This window comes from Teleopsis dalmanni, chromosome 2, assembly GCF_002237135.1.
Source record: "Teleopsis dalmanni isolate 2A chromosome 2, ASM223713v2, whole genome shotgun sequence".
NCBI classification, from domain to species: domain Eukaryota; kingdom Metazoa; phylum Arthropoda; class Insecta; order Diptera; family Diopsidae; genus Teleopsis; species Teleopsis dalmanni.
In genome coordinates this window covers 69,624,090-69,646,889 of record NC_051847.1, presented here as the reverse complement: position 1 = coordinate 69,646,889, position 22,800 = coordinate 69,624,090, and the positions used below count along the sequence as shown (strand labels likewise).

Genomic DNA, 22,800 nt, shown 5'->3' with positions numbered 1-22,800 from the left:
TTACACCCAATATATTTAACAACCGCAGGTACCAATAAATACTGTCGACACAGTAAATAACACGTCCGACATCCATCGTATTGGGACGGAAACGAAATGAAAGTCCAATCAGAAATAATATAATAGCTGCACCATCACACGGATTCCACATATTCCAAGCCCACACGGAAAATTTATGCCTGCAGAGAAAAACATATAATAGTATATTTTAACGTATGTATGTATATATCTGTATCGTATGTAAAATCGAAAAATGGGACACAAAAATAAATCCGGAAAAATTTTATTTTAGTTTTGCAAATTTAATGAAATATGTACTTCGTTTATTCATTTTAATCCGACAGTGCAGAATTTATAACAAATACTGCAGTTCCATTTATGCGTAAAAGTTACTGAACCAAAGGATAATGCCTTTGACAAGATGGAAAATATACTTTCGTTAACAACTCATAATTGTGTTCGAATTCTTATAATAATCTGGAGAATTATATTTGATATGGTTTAATAGAAATTTCTTAATTCAGAAATTACAACAATGTGAATTCATAAATTCACTTCATAAATTCAAGATTAATTTATTAGACATTCAACATGAAACCAGTAAACCAGTAATATTGGTCAAATATATATATTATATCTACGATATTTTAAAAAATTAAAAAGTGGTCAATAATAGTCCATGACCAACATTACAAATCCTTCGTACACTAAATTATATTATTCAAAGTGATTTAGTTTTTCTGGTGACCTGATAGCTGATGAACCGATCACCAATAGTGCAAAATATTTTTTACTTCAAATTTTATTTTTGAGAAATTTATTTAAGATATTGAAAAGTGTACAATATTAGAATTCACAATATCCGTTAAGATTCTACTGGAAGCTCATGATGTGCATAGTATTGTCAGCAAATGCTGTGCTCTGACTTTAGCCAATTATTTGTATATCGCAGATATAATAGTGGATCTATTAGAATTCCTTATCATCAAACAAATTATCAAACTAATAAAAACCAGTATTTGATAGTCTGACAGTTGTTTTATCATCTATTTAACCATCCGGTCATCAAAGGTCTGTGCTATATCACTTAATGTAAAGGTATATTATTAGAACTTAAGTCATATTTTTAAATATTTTTTTGTTTTTTTGTTAACATACACTACAATTTAAACTGATGTGTGTTTGATGGCATGATGTTTGTGATATTACCCGTATTTTTTTCTTTCAGAGTTGTAAAAAAACAGCATTAAGTCTGGTTGAAACAAATTGGCATCACTTTTAAAATATGTTAAATGTTTATGTTTGACATATGTTTTTTGTTTTTTAGTTTTATATACAATATAAAAATTGTAAACAATAAAAATTAATTAATTTAAATAAAAGAAAAAATAATTATTTCATGTATTTAAATTAATTTATTTGTGTATTTGAGTTTATTAGTAAATGAAATGCTCTTATGATTTTAACGGATGAGTGAAATTTTGTAACATATTTCCAGTGAACATTCACAATTTTTTAATTTTAATTTAATTTAAATTCAATTTTTTAATTTGGCTGTACTAAAGCTTAAGACGCTTTAAATTTGACAGCAAGCTTAACTCTGAACATTTTAAGAGCATTGTTGTTGCTTCACATGTTTTCTTTCGTAACTTGTGAGTATTTTTTTGCTACTCTGTAAGAAAAAACTACGGCTATTACATATTTAACCATAGGGCCATACTCTATCAAAGGTATTTCGATTTAGATTTAATTTTTTAAAATTTTTTTTTATACACATACACTTTAATTTAAACCGTAACTTTTTTAAGTAGTCTTGAAATATATTAAACCAAATAAATGAAGTTTCGAATTAAAAAAAATCAACGTTCTGCACACAGAAATTAAATTGGAAAATGCCTTAAATAGATAAATTTTCTGTTACTTACGTAATTGCGACAGGTTCTGATGAAATGATTTCCCTAATTTTCTCAAATCCCAACGCTGTGATATAAGCAATCGAATAAAATTCCTGCCAGCGTGGGAATGGACCCATTTTAACCAGGACGGTAAATGTAAACATTATCAGAAAAAACATATAAGCAATCTAAAATGAGCCAGAAGCACACACAGTGGGTGTTAATTTGAGATAAAATAAAAGAAAAATAAAAAACAAAAAATCTATTAATTTTGAAAATCGCTTCTACAAGGAACGGAAATTAAAAAAGCACTTTTAGTTCGTTTATTTAACAGCCACTTTGCTCTGAAGGAGCATGAGTTTACTTGACTGAAAATACACTTGTATAAAAACTATTTGACTTACCGAATCAGCCCAAAACTTTGTGATGGGTGCTGTATAAAATTCATAGAATTTCTTTTTTAGACGCAGTGGTTGCTGCTGTTTTATTTCATACTCCGCAATGTTGAAAAATTCACGGAATTGCGAAGGATCAGAGTCGGTAAGTGAAACCTGTTGATAATTTTTTTTAAGTATAAAAACATGAACTCAAATGATATTAAATTAAATATTTGCAATTAATTTTTAAAATTGTATAGAAAAAATTAACTACAATTTAATTCAGCAAAATGCATGATTACAACATGCATATTAGCAATTAAAAAAAATATATATATAATAAATATGTAAAAATATAGAAGGATAACTGAATTCCTGAGATTGAAAATATTAAATGCTTCAAGCTAAAGTGCATCATTCAGCATAGAACTTTATTATAAATTTTTTTAGTTTTTTTATGTACAGATGTACAGATAGATGTGTGTTACTTAATGCAATTTGTAAAAGCAAAAAAGTTTCATTACTGCAAAAGCGTGTTTCAATACAAAAAAACCTGTGAAATTGTGTTAGAACTATTTTAATTATTCATTTTTAATGAATTTATGTTATCCGCATAATCATGAAATAAAAACTAGAAAATAATAAAAATACAGTAATATTATAAGTGCTAGAATACAGCATTAAAGTGTTTTTTAAGAATATAATAAACATTGCTGACTACTATAAAAAGAAAAATAAACGTTAATAATGCGAAATTTTAATATGAGATTACATACTATATAGACTTCTATGACTTCCTTTTTTCATCATATTTTTTTAATAAATTAGTTACAAGTTTAAATGAGTTTTTAATAATGAACGTATATTAATTCTTCTTTTATATTAGTTCAATAGAAATTAGTTTTCATCAATTTTATTTATAGAATAGTTACATATGATATATACAGTGGCTCACAGCTTATTTCGTGCAAGCAATATTTTTGTAGATTTAGTCGTGAAAATCCAAAATTTTGTTCAAAATAAAAAGTTTTAAATATGCAACTTTAAAGAATGTTTAGTTTTTATTATAAAACAAAAAAAAAATTTAGCAAAAATATCAATATTCAAGAAGTTAAGTGAACAAAAACAAACATACACCAAATTCTGACCTCACAGCTTATTTCGTGCAATACATTTTTTTTTAGAAAATTAATAATTTTTGGCATAAAAAAGTGAATTTTAGTATTTAGTGGGATAGCCCTTTTGTTTAATTACTGCCTCCAACCTTGAACGCATTGAAATAACTAATTTTTGAGTATATTCCACTGACATTTTTTGCCATTCCAATATTAAAGCAGCTTTCATACTTTCCTTGCTATAAATGTTATGTTTTCTTATGTTAGTTTCCAGAATATGCCATAAATTTGCTATGACACTAAAGTCAGGTGATTGTGGAGGTGTTTGGATGATGTGTGGATAATTCCCAACAAGCCAAGTCTGCACAAGACCCGACTTGTGCTTCAGATCGTTATCCTGGTAAAAACAGAAATTGTTAATTATGCCTAAATATTCGGCACTTTTATGCAAATTTTGCTTTAATATATTAAGATACACTTCTTTATCCATTGTTGATTCTATAAATTGTAGATTACCTACTCCTGCCGCTGATTTACACCCCAATACTATCACATGCTTTCCACTGTGTTTAACTGTGCCATATAAATGTTCTTTTTGGAGCTTAATATGTGATATATTTGGCGTATTTTTAATAGTATTTCACATATGATTTACCATCTGAAGCGTAGAGATTAAATTTACTCTAATTGACAAAAAATACTGCGTTTCAGAAAGAACTATTCTTGTACAGGTGGTGTTTGGTAAACTGCATGCGAAACCGTCGGCAGGCATGTGATAGTATGGGGGTGTAAATCAGCGGCAGGAGTAGGTAATCTATAATTTATAGAATCAACAATGGATAAAGAAGTGTGTCTTAATATATTAAAGCAAAATTTGCATAAAAGTGCCGAATATTTAGACATAATTAACAATTTCTGTTTTTACCAGGATAACGATCTGAAGCACAAGTCGGGTCTTGTGCAGTCTTGGCTTGTTGGGAATTGTCCACACATCATCCAAACACCTCCCCAATCACCTGACTTTAGTGTCATAGCAAATTTATGGCATATTCTGGAAACTAACATAAGAAAACATAACATTTATAGCAAGGAAAGTATGAAAGCTGCTTTGAAATTGGAATGGCAAAAAATGTCAGTGGAATATACTCAAAAATTAGTTATTTCAATGCGTTCAAGGTTAGAGGCAGTAATTAAACAAAAGGACTATCCCACTAAATACTAAAATTCACTTTTTTATGCCAAAAATTATTAATTTTCTAAAAAAAATGTATTGCACGAAATAAGCTGTGAGGTCAGAATTTGGTGTATGTTTGTTTTTGTTCACTTAACTTCTTGAATATTGATATTTTTGCTAAATTTTTTTTTGTTTTATAATAAAAACTAAACATTCTTTAAAGTTGCATATTTAAAATTTTTTATTTTGAACAAAATTTTGGATTTTCACGACTAAATCTACAAAAATATTGCTTGCACGAAATAAGCTGTGAGCCACTGTACATAAGAACTGTATAAGAACTATAATTTAATTCTAATTGAAGTAGTTGTGAAATAGAAGACTTACGAAGAATTACGAACAGACTAACTAAAGTCCATATAGCTGGCAACACGAGTTTCTGACAATTCACAAAATTGCCAATTAAATTAAAGTTTCAGAGTAACTTTTTAAAATGAAAGCAAGAAAATATAAATTTAATGAAAAAGGTTAGATACATATTCCGCCGTCATTGCAGCAACAGTTTCCATTTACCATTCTTTACGGATTTAGGCATAAGCTTGAGTCTGTGCATATACTTAATGAATACTAAATATCACCGTTTTGAAAGTGGTTTTAATAATTTCAAACTTGATGTTTTGTGAAAGCCAGTTCTCTCTAAAATCTTCGACTAATGATGTAAGTTTCGATTTGGTTCAGTCCAAAATTGACTTAGGGTATGATTGCTGATAAACTGAATTTAAATGCCATGTTTATATCGTGAATTTTAAGCAATTATCTTGGATAAACAAAAAAAACCGCATCATGGTACTTTTGAATTTCAACTAAAGCACGTGCCTATTTTGCTAATTTGTATTAGCACCTAATATTTTCATTAAGAATTTGAAAAAAATTCTAATAGACCCGATAAATTACTATTTTTTTGCTGAAACAAACATATATCAAAGATTATTCTTTGATGTATATAAAGTGACATTAAAATGTGATAGATATAAATATTCATGTTTCATGTTAATTGAGATATATCGCCGTATAAGTTCTAAATACCTCTGATAAATGCACCTGATAATAATCATCAGATAAATTAATTGTAAATATTTTTACAATTAAAATTAAAAAGCAAAATTTCTTACATTAAAAGTACTTAGATACGATTTCTTATTCATCATTTTTCAATCCATTGAATATTAAAAAATTAATTATAAATATCTATTTATGAAATCAGTGAAAAAATGATTTTGATTAATCTTTCAACTGAAATGCAATCTTAACTTATGAACTGAAAATGTGAATTTTTGCAAACATCACTTAAATGGATCCATCTATCTTTAAATTTTAACCTTTAACTACAAGGCTAAAATTACATGCGACTACAGCTTGACCAAAGCAGCGAAATCATTGCGTTGCCCCGAAATATTAAATTAAAGTGGATTAATCATTAGTGCTAAAAATCGTATGTACATATATTCTATAGTGTGAATAGTGACTAAGGTTTGTGTTAATAAGCTTTCTATACATGAATATACTTAAGATTGTGTTTGAATTTTAAAGAATTTTAGTATTAGCTTTTTTTTAAAAAACTAGCTCTCCTATGTATATATTTTTATATTTAATTTTATCCTATATTAATTTTAAGTGCTTCTAGGTTTTTTTTAATAGAAAATGTTGTTCAAATAGTAATATTTTCTTATTAGTGATTTCCTAAATCAGATATGCTACGTTATTACTGTGAGATTAACAATAGATTAAAGCGATCACTGGGATTAAAGCGATCATTACGATTAAAGCTTCAATCTATTGCTTAAATTGTATATTAACCAAACAAAAATAAAATCTTTATTTGGTTAGGATTAATGTAAAATTTAGTACAAATGATTATTATACTCTTAGGCAATCTAAAAACTATGTATTAATAGCCGTAATTTTTCTTTCAGAGTTGTAAAAAAAACAACATTAAGTCTGGTTGAAACAAATTGGCATCACTTTTACGATATGTTAAATGCTTGCTAATATGAAATATAAAAATTGTAAACACTAAAAATTAATTTATTTGTATAAAAGAAAACAAAATGAATATTAGAAGGGCAATGGTAAGCATTTTTATATTCTATATTTAAATTAATTTATTTATTATGTATTTGAATGGATTAGTAAATAAAATGCTCATATAATTTTTAAAGATGACTACAATTTTGTACTAAGTTTCCAGTCAACATTTACAATTTTTTAATTTGAATTTAATTTTAATTTTTTAATTTGGCTGCACTGAATCTTAAAACGCAAAATATTATGCTAGTAAAGCCCAACTCTGAAGACTTTAAGAGCATTGTTATTGCTTCATATGTTTTCTTTCGTAAGTTGCGAGTATATTTTTGCTAATTTGAAAGAAAAATTACGGCTAATATAATTAAAACTGCTTCATTGGTTTATATACAGAATAAATTGGTTTGTGTTCGAGATAAAAAAGTTTGTATGCAGTATCAATTTGGTACAAGAGCACATAACTACAACAAAAGTTCACAGTATTTCCTTAAGTATAGTTAATAATAATTTCTAATCTGTTGTCTAAAACGTATAGATAAAGGATACACAATAGATTTATAAAGACTAGTTTTTAATCACACAGTGTGAACACCGTTATAGCATAGACAAATTGTTTTTTTTTTTTTTTGATAATAATATAGAAAGGAAGATATATTTAAATTATCTACAACAAAAATTCATTAAATTAAATTAATTATATACTTGTTAAAATTAATATAAATAATAAAATATATTAAATATATATCTACAACAAAACTTCATTAATTTAAATTAAATCACCTAAAATAAAATTAATTTAAATACGTATTGAATTTAATATAAATAAAAAATATTTTATTTTAGAATTATTTTATATATTATTATAAAATTATTTAGTGAATTTAAGTTTTGTATTAAAATACCATAACCCAAAAAAACAATAATAAAAAAATGTTTAAAACCAAAACCAATTTACTATAAAATACTATAAGAATAAAGACGCAAATGTATTTATATGAGAAAATAGGTCAGCCCATACTTCCAATCTAATTTAATGAGTATATAGGTTTTTTGACTCTAAGTTTTGTGTGGGTTACTAAGCCTTGCAAACAGTACAGTACAAAACAAAATTCTAAAATTGTGACAAATAATAAAAATAAAAATTTTATTTTTTACAAAAAATAAAAATATTATTTGCTTAATTTTAAACTTATATTTATTTTATCTAATATAAAAAAAATTAAAAATTGTGATTTGAAAATTAAAACAAAACTGCGGAAATTGCTTTATGTCAATTAACTAACTTTGGAGGGGGGTTCTTCCGCTCCAGCAGTGAGATCAACCTGTAAATTCAATTAATTTTTTTAGATATTTACTGCTCATCTAAGATGCTACGTTATTAACTATTTTAAGTAGTAAAAAAAGGTAAATCGGAAGCAATTAGCAATAATTTAGTATAAATGTTTTTATTTGTGTAAATTGTTTTTAAATAAAAACGAACATTTCTTTTTGAGTATGTGTTGTAGTTTATTAGTTGTTTATATAAAAAAAATTGTGAAAAAAATTCTAAAACCCATTTTTAATTAAAAGTAACCGAATTACTGTGAATTTAGTGCCAAATAAAATTTTATTTTGTAGAAAACAAAATACTTATGTGTTTTTTGTACAATAAGAAATAATGTGAAATTAACAAATAAAATGTGATGACTTTTATATAAAATTGAAAAGATAGAAGTTTGTGTATATTTTTGAGACACTTTTAATTTCACTTTGTATCTTTTAATATAAAAATTTTATAATAAACTTTCTCAAGAATTTTACTCACTTTTCCATTTTCTTGTACTTTAGTTTCGCGTAGGGAATAGGTATCTGCCAAAAGTGCCTGAAATAGTTAACGCGGAATATTTTGTATAATTATGTATAAATAAAATAATAAACAAAATTGTACATATTAAATTAATATAAATGTTTTAAATCCAACTCATTTCTAAGTCAGTGCAAAAGTAAATGAAACTTTCAAAAGAAATTATCATGAGTATAATGAATTTGCTAGTAGTAAACTAGATAGCTGCTAAAACAATTTCTAGATACCAAAAAGTTATAAAAAAAAAATTGAAACAAAAATGTTTACATTTTAACAAAAACAGATGAAATATAAAGTATTCCAGAAACAAAATGAAGATTGAAAAAAAAAATAATCATTGAACAAAGATATATAACAATAATTAAGTTATTTTGAACACGCGGTATTGAGAAAGAGAGACAGAGAGAAAGAAGCATTGAAACTACAGTTATCACTCGAAAATGTGAACATGGATTTACGAGAACACTCCTTTCTGACATTAAGTATTCTAAAAGAAAAAAGAAGTTTTAAACCTAATTAACGTTTTCTTAACGTAATTAAGTTTGGAATAAAATTAATTCAAGTTTTGAAGTGGGTACTATACTTAGGAAAAAACATTAGTTTAATTAGAACAAACTGTATTTGAGAAGAAATATATTAAGTATTTGTAATCAATCAAATTGATCAAAACTTCTCAGACATAACTCAATCTACAAAGTGCCCACTAGTTTTGATGAATGTCGAACAGTTTAAAGTAATTAAAAACCAAAATTTTAGTAAAATCGGTATTTTTTGCCTGTGTGACATAGTTTAATGCAAACACACTAGGATCTTTCTAGTATCTTCTTTGATCCTTGATTAATGCTGATAAGAGATTTAAAATTTTGCTAAATGCAAACAAACTTGGATCGAAAGGAATATCTTTCTAGTATCTTCTTTGACTAACCCAGATAACTCATTTTAAACCGTCCTTCAAAAATTTATAAAAGAAACACATGATTTTTTATTAACCATCCATGTTGTATTTTTTATATTAAATATATTAGTGAATCTAATAAAACACATAAAAATTTATATAAAATACCAAAGCATTCAAAATTATTTTGTAACAATATTAATTTTTTTTTTTGCCGAAAGTGACACATAGAAACTATTTAAAAGTTAGAAGTGTTCAAATAGAAATGAAAAGACAACAATAAAAATTTCAATAAATTAACAAAATATTTTTGTTGTCTTTTCATTTCCTATTTTATAAAATGTTTTAAATAGAATAAGTAAGTTTGAAAAAATAAAAAAAAATATTAAGAGATATCTAGGCAATCAATTATCAATCGACCAATCGATTACTTTATGAAAAATATAAATATACACTTTTCTTTCACTTTTTTATTTCTCATGCTTTCTCTACTTAATAATAATACTTTAGCATTATTACATTTCTACTCAAAAAAAAAGGTCTCTTCAATAAACTTTATAAAGTGGTAATTAATATATCGAGATTAACGGTTTAAACAAAGTCTGCTTGACAATAGTATATGTAGGTAGTAACATGCAAGCTATTCTCTTAACTTTTCGAAGTTATATATATTTGCGTAAGGACTTTCTGTAAATCTAAAAAGATTAAATCAAAATAGGATAAAACTTGGTTGATCACATTTTAAAAATGTACTAATATCTTGTTTACTGATGGAATATATTTTATAGGTTTTAGGTACTTGTAATATAAAACCATAACGTATATTAAAGTTTCAACCTCATCTATGACAAATCACACTCAACTCAATGAGTATACAGTCAGCAATAACCCGTACACCAGAATGACGAAAACCTTGTTTTTGTAATTGTACAATAAACACTATTAAACTCGTTAAAAAGTACTGGAACATTACGAATATGTATAACTAAAAAAAGAAATCTCACTACAAATAGTGAAGAACCTTGCCAATAGAGTTTATGAACTTTTTTGTACAATTTTAATTCATATTAACAAATTTTCTCAAAACTTATGTTTATTGAAGTCGATTTTTATGCTATAACAGTACAGCTTAAATACAAAAAATATTAAATAAAATGCTTTTAAGTGCTTTACTGAAGCACTAAAAATATCAATTAATATTTTTGTTGCCACAGGTTTATGAAAAATATCATAAAAAATTTTATACTAAAGAGAAAATTCTTTTATATATTATTTAAATTTTATATTTCTTAATTTAAAAATAAGAAAAATTATTTAGTTCAAAATATTAGAAAAATTATATATATTTTTTATATGAATTTATAAATAAAATAAAAAATATGTCAAAATTATTTCTTGGATAATAATTTAACTTAATATAAAAAATATATATATATATATACGGACCTATTCTGTGCACTTAATAAGCATTGACACTTGTCAAAATTGACTGTTGTAAAGGTTTTGGTGTTCTGTGACTTAAATAAAAAGCTCTTTTCCTTGTTAGTTGTCAATACCTCAAATGCTGTTGACAACTATAAAAATATGCTTTTTTTAAGCATTTTTTATTATTTGCATGCATTACAAATATTCTTAACTAAAATATACGCTCCTTACAAGCATTTTTTTTATTGTGATTGGAATGCATAAAAAATGCTTTCGACAATTTAAAAAATATGCTCTTTTTTTTTGGAACAGTTACGAACAATTACGAACAGTAACGAACAGTTTTATATACAAAACACTTTACACGATAGTGTGGTGAGAAGTATTAGGTACTTGAGCTTTGAAATTTGTCAAGATGTGTGTAAAATACCAAAGAGCTTTCTGCTTTATAAAATTCAAACATTTTATTAAAGAATTTGACAAATCTGTCAAGTGCACAGAATAGGTCCGGTAATATATATATATATATATATTTTATAATAGTATTTATATATTTCAAAAAATATAAATATATTCATAAAAACATATTCAAATATAGCTTATTTGAAATAGCTTACTTATAGCTTATTTGAAAAACACAAAATTTGGGTGTATAATAAATAATTAAATTGCGTTTATTACACCAAAAAACATTTTTAAAAAAAAAGTAATATTGAAAATATTATATAAAATTTAAGGATGTGAAGCTGTGTTTTAGGCATATAAGCTGCGGCAAACAAGCGTCTAAACTGCATTAGCATATATCATCGCGAAGCATTTGGAAAAAACTGTTTATATTTTTAATTATATAAGTTAACAATATTTAAGTTATAAAGACATAGCGAGATATATTGAACTTATGAGCAAAATAATTCAAACAAAAGCCTCAATAGCGAAATCTTTAGTGATATTTTCACTTACGTGATTTGATTGGGTTAGACTATGATTTGAAGGCGAGGATTTTTCAACATGTATTAGTTTATACTTTAAATAGTTAATGAAAAAAGACATAAGAAAAAAATTAATATTTTTAAATTTTATAGAAAATTATTTTAAAAATGAATATTCCATTTTAATATGTGCATACATTTGTAACGTCAGCTGAAAGTTTTAGATTAAATGTATAATTAATAAATGATAAAGTTTTTATACCCTACGGTGATAAATTGTTTATGTAAAAAATAGTGCAATTTTATGCATCGGATGAACTGTGGTTATTTATGCAAATATGCAAATATATTTTACATATTTCAATTAAATTTAATACTTTTATTTTCTGCAGTTCATAATATTTATGAATGCAAATATGTACAAAATTCACAAAAAATAAACAAAAAAATAGGAAACACATTTATAAAGCGCAATTATCTGTTCATAATACATTTTTTGGTTTACTAAGTCAATGCTCAATTAGTAAATATACATATAAACACTTTATTATTGGAAAGGTTAAAGGTTCAAAGCAAAATGATGTTTAAGTTTTTTATTATATATTTTGCTTTTTATATTTATTTGTTTTACTATTTATAAAAAAAATATTACTCATGTCTTTAATTAACTAAAATATTTTCACATAAAATATTTATTATTCTAAACCTAACCAGTCTTTAAGTATGGAGTGGAAAAAGGATTTGCTTGTGATTTAAAAATCGAATAATTATTGAAGTGTTCTTCAATACATGCAAATGCTTCAAAGATTTGATCTGTTTTAGTTCAAAAATTAACAGAAAAAATATTTATTATGGATTCAAACCTCAGGCCTGATCCCAATAACAATTTTCCCATATCTGAACTTGTAAAACGTTGTTTATATTTTATTTCAATTCTACATACCATAGATCATTTTTTAAAAGTGAAAATAATAGAAAAATAAATATTTTTTTTTACTGTAATGTTTTTTATATTTATAAACCTTTTTAAATTTAAAATAAAAATTTTTGTGATTTTTCTATTTATAATTATATGTTGTTTTATTCATTCAAAATACCTTTAATAAATTAGTATAGGTTAGCATAGAAGGCAATGAACTGACGAAACAGTTTGTCATTCAAGAAACTTTTGAAGAACTGGGACTTAAAGAACTATTAATGCCAAATACCTTGAAAAAATTAATTGTGGATTAATCTGTGGAAAATCTTGCAATATGTGGAACTAGTAAAACACTATTGCCATTAAGGAAATCTCAAGCAAACGTCATCGTTAACAAACACAAATAAAAGGAATACCTCTGAAGTGACGGATGAAATTATCAGAAGCTAATAATTACTACCGTCACTTTAGAGAGATTCCTATTGTTTCTGTTTATTAGCTTATCGGAGAACACGAAGCTAGAATGGGAATTTCTTAAAATATTTACTATCATAAATGTAACTAGACATGTTACAGGGAAAGAAAATTGCGGTAATCTATTTGGAAGTAGAGATCATCTACCTAAGGTAAACCGATCTGCAAGTAGAAATAATAACGAACTGTAGAGTATCTTAACCAGCACGGAGCAAATCTAACACTGCTGTCTACTCAATAAATCATATAACCAGTTGCTAATAAGACTGCGATAACATAATGGTATAAAAGCCTTTTAACCAATCAACTATCTTTAGTCCTTTTGAATAACATAACTAAATAAACCAAGTTCAATAAATATCAATGACTTAAGAAAAGACTGAAGATAAGAAATACTATTAGAGATACTGAATGATTTGATTTCTTTTACCTATACTAATTTTTTTCCCCAAGTTTCTCAAATAACGTTTAGCTTTTGTTTAGAAAATTATATTCACATTGTAGAATGAAGAATTAACTTTACCTTTAATTACTTTAACATTTATTAGAAGTTAAAAAGTTGGATGATTTGCAACGAAATCTATGGATATACTACTACAATAATTGAAAGTTATGGTATCTATAAATGCTTCAGATACTTTGTTGTCTCTTTAGAAATTTGGTGATCCTTTTTTATTAATATTATATATTATTAAATCATTTATTGCATAATATATGAAATTAAAAAAAAAATTCAATAATAATAGTAATAGTATTATTACAACACATTTTCTTTAAGAAAATAAATATTATTTAACACACTCGATCGAATCCTGAGTATAATAAATAGGTTTATAGTTTAGTAATGTGAAAACAGTTTATCGGTGATGTACTAGTATGGTTATATCATTAGAACAATAGTGAGTTATGTTTTATTTATGACAAAAATCTTCGTATAGGATTCAAATATACATTGTAAACGACGTCTTCTATTAAATTTCGAATACCCGAAATAAGCTTAATTTTTAGTCATGTAAAAACTTATAACTGACATATTAATATCAGTTAATATACATATTTTTTATTCATGAAAATACATGCGTATATTTATCAGATTTAGGTATGTGTAGTATGAACTCCATCGTAATCTAAGTACTAGGTATAAGTTTATATTTCGGTAATGTAAAAGCTGTTATACCAATGCAATCGGAACTATTGTCGGACATCTTCTGCAGAAATGGTTACATTTATATTGTTGAAAATATCTTCGTATTTATTAGAACTCAAGAATAAACTCTAAAGGATGTGCTTTATTGAATACCGAACACCAGAAATAAACTTATCTTTTAATAATAAAAAAAACCGAAGTCGAAGCATACTTTAGTATCTATGTGTATCTATACACATAGATACTTTGCACTATCTTCTTCGTGAAAACAGAAACATTTTTTATTCATGAACTAATCTATTAAAACTTATGTAGTAGTAGTAGTATTTTGTTTTTATTCTTTTCTTTCAATTTCACATTGCTTAGAGTGCTTAAAGACTTTTACAAGGCTATGACTAAAGTGTTGGCATTCAAAGAGTGCATTTAGCCTTGTCTATTAAGACTTAGGTTTACTCTTAATAATGCATTCATTGTGTTGTGATGTTGAGCCTTTTCCAAGTTAGTGTATCTTGGCACTTCTACTTTTTGATAGCTGGTGGGTATCTGCAGAGTCCCAACCATCTTACTCACTAATTTGTGTATTCCTCATAAGCTTCGTGATTATTCAATCACGGGGCTAAGTTCTGCGTACCGCCCCTGGCGGTTAGTGATTACTCTGAGATTAGATACTGCTAAGTAGGGCAGCCTATCGGTTTTCCTATATAGCTTCAGGGCTCTGCCCTTAAGTATTTTTTGACCGAATCTATTCTAAGGTCTCTTAACTTGTAGCTTCTGCATAATACAGTCGGCAGCTTTGCTATACGCAGTACAGCAGTTCTGAGCAGTATTTTATACTAATTAATATAGGGTTTCATAATCTTATGACTATACAACTGGTATACTAATGTAGACCAAAACCTATTACAAATACATACTTTCTTCTATCTTCTGTGTCAATGCCATATATATTTTTCAAGAAGACACTTTCGTGTCCTCGTAAAAAGTATGCCAGCACTTTGTATAGAACTCTTCATTATACATTCCTACATTTATAAATTTCCTATGAAATGGATTCTTTTTTTGATTAAGCAGAAAATATAATGGTTTAAAAATTGACAAAAAAATAGTGTAATTCTTAAATAAATTAGAAGAAAATACCTATTTATACATAACGTTGAAATGACGGTGAGTAAAAAATTATTTCAATAGTAACAAAGGTAAAAAGTAAACTTACTACGTACAAAAATCTAACCGAAATATATCTTTTTTTTTGTTACTAATTTTATTTTCAGTACACATGAGCAAAAAGGGTTAAATATTTTGTAGAATAAACTAATTATAATTATATCAAAAATATAACCAAAAGGATATGCTAAACAACAACAAATAAGCCACATGTACATTTTGTTAATACAAAACGAGCAAATTTTTTATTCATGTAATTAGAAAATAATGTTAAATAAATAAAAATTTATTATATGTATAAAAAGTAGTATATAACAAGGAAAAATAAAACGTACACAATGTAATTTCAATAACTAATATATAAACTAAAATTAGAAACAGAAATGTCAGTAATAAAAATAAATTGAGGTAGAATTTGAAGGATAGTTATTCGTTATTATGGAAATGCATAGTTAGTTAGAGTAATCTAGATAGGAATAAGATTAGAAAAGAAAAATTGTTGGATTTTTAAATGCACATTTGTTCACTAATTGACACAACAAAATAATGATTCAAATTAGAATAAATAGATAGATAAATCACATGTTATACATTATGTATGAGCCAGACAATATTAATACAGATGTATCGGAGCTTCAAATTACGTACAGTAATTGAAGTTATATGGCATGTAACTAGTTTACACATATAAAAACACACAATAAATAAATAACAGGCATTATTAATTGAATTTATGGTAACAATATTATTTTGGATTTACTACCTTTTCGGGATTATTGTTACTCGTCATCCTACATTTCATTGAAATAGTTCTTTTCGCTTTTGTAAGAGCATTCTAGAAATAATATTAGTAGCGAGAGTATAGTATTAGAGTTAAAGAAGTATTAGTTTTTATTTTATGTCATTAGGAGTAGTATTGTGTGTTTGTATTTTGTATAGTTTTTGTTGGTGTTAAAAGATAATATATATATATGTAAATACATATAAAAATTCTACAAAAATACTTATATAGTATAATATTAATTTACATTAAAATATTTATTAATTTCAAACATCAATAAGCATAAATTTGAAATATTAAACATTTTGGTAATACTTTAAGGTGATATTACTAAAGAAAATTTAAGAGGTGTTTGATTAAAATTTAATAAAAATACAAAATATACAACTATAACATTATATTTATATAAATATATTTATGTATACATATAAGTTAGTAAAAAATGAAAATATTTCAAAATATTAATATAAAATATTTTATATATATAACATACCTCTGCATCAGGATGTGAGCGATCTGAATCGTCATTATCTAAATTTTGATTTTCCAAGTGCTCTTCTTCAGTTTGTGGCATTTGCTGCAGCTCTTCTTTTGTTTTAAAGTCGAGGCATTTTATATAAAATGGCATAACTAAACCCAAAATAACCTAAAAAATAAAGAATATTATTTTGGATTTTAAATAGCATTACAAAAATTACAAAATTACAAAAACAAAATTATATTATTAATCTATAAAATTTTTTGCTAAGCATACGGTTGTTTTGAGTATTGCCATCTACTCATCCTCAGTAGTCTTTGGATATATTTGTGGATTTTCTAAGTCGGTATATAATTGTTGGACTATAGTTGTCAGACTTAGCACTCTGACTACACGAACCAAAGCTGCATAAAATATTCGTTGTTTACATATCAGGCTTCTTTTAAAACTTTTCAGAAGATAACTTAAAAGCCACAGCTTAGGAAAATTTCAATCAAATATAATTTTTTAATATTGTAGGCCTCAGTAATATTTCGAAGAGACATTATTTATTGCATAAATAAAAAAATTAACTTAATTTGTTTATGGAAAAACGATAAATATAAAAGATATATATAAATATATACATATTATTTTATACAGAGGTTTCGAAAAGTAATGAACTACAATAATAAAAATTATTTTTATATTATTTTAATTAATCGAATTTTTGTCTGACCATACAGATGTTTCGAGTATATATATTAATAATATATATAGTAATTTCTATTATTTTAAATATTATAAAATATCAAAAATTTAAACTTTTAAAAATACTTTCCAAAATTGATTGAATTTTTAATATTTTACTTATTACAATAATCAAACCTGGAAAAATAAACCATGACATGTCATCTTCAGACCTATTTGATTGCAGTTCGTTTGATTAAAATTGTTGGGAAAATTGTTTTCAATAAAAAAATCAAGAATTATGATTAACAAGCTTGCTGGATGTACCAGATAATGTTATCAAAAATAATTCTTTAATAAATGTTGAACTATTGGACTACTAAAAATTAAGTATCATTACTGCCATTACGATTTTATGACATTATAACTTCATATATTTTCTGACGAAAGGTTCTTTTATCCTACATATAATAATATTTTCATATTTTTTTTAGAAAAAAATAAAACCGTATCTTAAAGAAGCTAAAGAAGCATTATTAATAAAATAAATACAAAACCAACATAACATATACATATATACACAGAAACTGAAACGAATGTCCAAGAAAATGCTTAAAACACATGGAAAGCCTCAAATTTGATATAATTAAATTGGAACTTAGAAAAAAAAGTCCTGCATAATTGTGTCAACTACAAGTGCTTATCTGGTGGAGAGCGCTGGTCGAATTATTTCAAACATAATACCTCTTATGAAATTCATAACTCGTAATTTACCCAATATCGTGATTATAATTCCGATATCTTTTACCTTCATTGTCACACTACCAATGGCTTACTTCAAGCTATAAGACACGTTTTTCATTTTTCTGCCCACTATATCAGTAAGGTGCCAGCCAGCCCCACTCTAACACCACTCTATTCTACTATTATATAGTGTACTTACTATACAATAGTTATTATGATTCAAAAAGTTGAATTAATTGGTTGCGCAGTTTGACAAAAGGTTGGCTATATTATACATTATATTGACCGTTTAATTTTTTTATTAGTTAGGTGAATTTGACTTACTATATGTTAAGCCTATTGACCACTTCTTGTGTCCTTAATCGGAGCATTTGATTCGCTTACAGAGCATAGGCTTTCAGTGATATAAATCTTACATTGAGAACTTTTGATATTTTATTTTATTTTTCGTAGTCTTACTTTATTTTAAATAAAATTGGTGTTAGAATATTATTTACACATATTATAAGCAATTGCATAAGTCATTAAAAAAAATTTTGATACGTTAAATATATAAAAAAATTTAAACTGACCCTTACCTTTAAATTTGTATTTTTTCGTGTACGTAGGCCACCCATCCAGAGATCCGCTAATATAACTTGACTGCAAGGATGCGCTAAAAGTGCACGATGGTTGGCAGCGACTGCTAATGAGAGACAACTTTGATTTGACCATGAATGTAGTTCGCATGTCAATAAACGTTGCGCTTTTTCTGCATCTGTACGATAGCTAAAATCCAGTAATTTGATACCTGAAACAAAAAAAAAATAGACAAATTGGATTTTAAACGAAACAATTGGACTTTCGAAGGAACAAGCAAAAAATTTGCTTTATGTATTCCGTAGTGAACACTTGACTGTACCAACTGGTCAGAATACTTTAAATGTGCATACCAAATTACTCGTTGTACTCTTCTATGAATTATAAAATAGTTGCCTTGGTAAAACGAAAGAAAAGCTTAATTTTTTTTTTAGAATGTTGAAGAGATGTCAAGGGAATAGTTTGAAGTTGTTTCGACTTTTAAATGAATGGTTTGGGCAGCAATTTTCAAACAGCTTAAACTTGTTAAAAAAATTACTATCAAAAATTAGTATTTCTCCCAGCAAAACATATATATATATATATATTAGTTAATTAGGAATTTGAATTTTGTTCTTAGGAGCCACATTGCATTCTCAGGTTGATAGACCTGACAGATGACGACGTAAAATAGGAATTAAATATTATACTGCTGTAATTATTATTCGGTATAATACGCTTAAATTTAGTTTAAAAACTTAACATGCATAGTTTCAGATAACAATAACTTAATAAATTAGACTAAATGATTAAATAATGCATTAAATGACAATCGAAAGCCTTAGAGTTAGTTTTTAAAGCAAAAAATCATTAAATGAAACCAAAGAAATAGAAGTATGAAATCAGAAACAGCACGAGAAGATACAAGGGGGTATAGTTTCAAATATAACCGGGTCTACGTTTAGGACTCGAAAGTCCTAGCAGGTCCTTATAAGTTATAACAACAACAAGTAAGCATAGTTGGCCGACCCGCAGTAGTCAGATGCTATCGAAATTGCTTCTGCTATATGTTGACACGTCAGTATGACTGTTTGACTGTGAAGGATCAGCGCTGTTTTTTTTAATTTAATATAATAAAATTAAAAGTATTATAGTCACTATATCATATCTTAATCAATAAATATTAAAATTTTTATACAAAAACCCTAGCAAAATGAAATAAAAAAGACAAAAGCAAGCAGAAAATATTGATAGAGAAGATTAGCTTTTATTAAAAATCCAACATATAACATCCATATAGAATTTTTCTTTCTAAAGATTTATTTTATTATCCTTAAAGCCTTTAAATTTAATACTAAAATTTGACTAACCTTTGCTTTCGAATTCTTTGGCGTATGCACGCAATTCATCGTAAATTTCCGTATCTAAATCATCCTCAGCTGCTTCATGTGCCATGGCTTTGTACAATTTGCAGGCAACCAGTGATTTGGCTAACGCCTCCTCACCATGAGTCCACATTAGCAGTGCCATTTGTTGACGTTTCGTTAACACAGCCCAAATCTAAAGAATACAAATGAACGTTTTAAACGAAATAAAACAGAAAAAATGAAATGTGTTTTTAAACTTATGGCAAACAAAAGCCTACACATGAATTTTCAGCAATAAAAAAAAAATAAATTCGTAAATAAATATGCTTACACCCACCACAAATTCAATTTCAAATACTTCTTACTGAATATCTTCCTTTATTGCTTTATTTTTATTCATTCGATACCAAACGAATCGAATTACTTTAATACAACGAAAGCTGAATTTATTACGAAATTCGCAACTTACCAAGAGTTCATTGAATGGAAACTCAAAAAGTGCCATTTCCGATGTAAAGGGCAACAGTCCTGTGACCAAACTCAATGAATTTGCTCCGGCACATCTTTGATATGTAGAGGATTTACGATGTGCATTGGCATAACTATTCATAACTTTTGCGTAAATAGGACGAAATTTTCGGCGCGTATAATAGGACCTAAAAAAAAAAACAAAGAAAATTGTTAAGTGGCAAAATTTTCAATAAAGAAGCATTGTAGAGGCAATATATATTGAAGAGTTGGAGAATAATATAAATATGCTACAGTCAGTCATATGAACTTTGAAGCTTCAAATGGCATTATTAGTAAAAATAAGTTATAATTATATATATCCAAATAATGGGTATTGATGTAAAATATTGCAAAACAGTAGTAAAACGTGGTGAAGAAGTTGTGAGTTGCAAAGAGGTTCATCATGTTCTATGCGTAATTGCGTAACAAATCCAAATAGTCTTTAAACCTATAATTTTTTATATATTACATCAACATAACTTTTTTGAGGGAAAACCTAGAAAGGCGAGGGTAAAGTGCAGAACGACACCAAATGGTCTCAAGAATTACTATTTTCTTTATTTTATATCAGACTACTTTTTTAGAGGAATGCAAGAAAGGCAAAGGTAAACTGATCTTTCCTGTTCTAAAATCTACTTGCAGAATGAGATAATGTAGTATCTAAGACTAGCAAATAATGATAATTTACTTATTTGCATTAAAAAAATTTAATTATACAAAATGATATTGATTATTATCATAGTGTTATATTTTATTTATTTTGTAACTATTCATGTGAAGCTAATATAACTACAATGCATCAATTGGAGTCAACTGGAGGTAAACTGCAAATTGAGTAGTGACGAAATTGACATTATTCTAAACTATATTAAACAAAAAAATTTTTGCTTCTGATTATATGGAATCTAAACCCATTTTCTCTCTCTCGATATATGATATAGTTCTCGTGATAGTAGTTACCTTTACTGAAGATAGTTCACAATAAAAAGATAATACAATATTATAAAGGACCATTCCGCTGATATATATTATGGAATCAAATTAGATATATGGATTGATGAACTGAAATTCTTACAAAATTTATGTTACTTATCTCGTATAGAAATATTACATCAAAATTTGAATTGGATATTAAAGCATAGAGGGAACTTGATATTTTTATGGTATAGAAATAATCTAAATTAAAACTTTTATCTTGTTTTTCTTTTATTTCTATTATAATTTGACATTTAATCTTAACAGTGTTGATCAAGTGCAAATAATAAATGTACTCCACAAATTTGGCAAATTTTAAACTAATGTTAGTATGTAATAAAGTCTTATTAGCCCAATCTTATCTTAATTGGGCTCGTCTATGTTCCGATTGTCCTGATTCACGTCATAGCTACTAGCTGCCGCTTAGCATAAAATATGGCATTACCGATTTGACAAATACTCTCTTTTTCAAACGACTAGATGACTTGCTTGCTATGCTCTACTGAGCTTTAGTTTTGTGCCTATTCAGTGATAATCGATTTTGGTCCGTAATTCTTTAATAGTACCTTCAGAATTGTCATTGCTCACATACGAGATTAATAATTTTCGTAAAACTTTTATATAGGTCGCAACTAAAAAGATGAGGCGCATTTTAAGTAAGTACTCTAGACTCGATATAGGTAGTATCACTGCCATGCAGCAGTAGTGTGTATGTTATGGCAAGGTCTAAAGACTTCCAAAAATAAAATTGTAATGATAACAACTTTAACACAATAATGATTCAATTGAAATGGAAAATAATGTATTATTAACAATACTAGACTATACAACTAGACTATACTAGACAATACAATAGACTGTATTGTATTGTTGAAAATACTATGTAACTTTGGACTAGGGAACTATTATTTGATTACTCTTAGTTCTTGGTTTTGACTATAGAAAAAAGTACCACACTTATCACATTTTCTTCTTTTTGCATAAACCAATTCAATTTTTATTGTTTTAAATTAGATTTTTATATAAATATATAATAAATATTCAAAGATACTACTGATTTAATTGCACAATGTAGCGGACATAATATATTTAACTCAGAATAAATATATTCTTTGAATAAAAATTTTGCAAAATGTATTTTAACACCCTTTCTTCCAGCCATTTCTGATATTTAAATTTTTATTTCATATTCAATTTTTTATTTATTTCACATTCTACATATATTTGCATAAACATTTTTTGTTTTTTTATTTAAATAAGCGTACATTTCCTTTGAGAT

The 22,800-nt window shown here is 26.3% G+C and overlaps 1 protein-coding gene across 6 annotated transcripts in view; it reads right to left on the bottom strand.

Annotated features, from left to right (window-relative positions):
* LOC119678566 (transient receptor potential cation channel trpm-like) overlaps nucleotides 1–22,800 on the bottom strand; it is a gene marked incomplete at its 3' end in the record, with an annotated part of 96,281 nt that continues 73,481 nt past the window's right edge. For 4 of the 6 annotated variants that reach the window (XM_038090463.1, XM_038090464.1, XM_038090466.1 and 1 more), the window contains 9 exon segments: nucleotides 1–179; nucleotides 1,926–2,083; nucleotides 2,300–2,446; nucleotides 8,448–8,504; nucleotides 16,203–16,274; nucleotides 16,714–16,866; nucleotides 18,690–18,901; nucleotides 20,040–20,229; nucleotides 20,506–20,692. In XM_038090463.1, coding sequence (XP_037946391.1) covers nucleotides 1–179; nucleotides 1,926–2,083; nucleotides 2,300–2,446; nucleotides 8,448–8,504; nucleotides 16,203–16,274; nucleotides 16,714–16,866; nucleotides 18,690–18,901; nucleotides 20,040–20,229; nucleotides 20,506–20,692 — 1,355 coding nt within the window. 6 annotated transcript variants of the gene reach the window in all.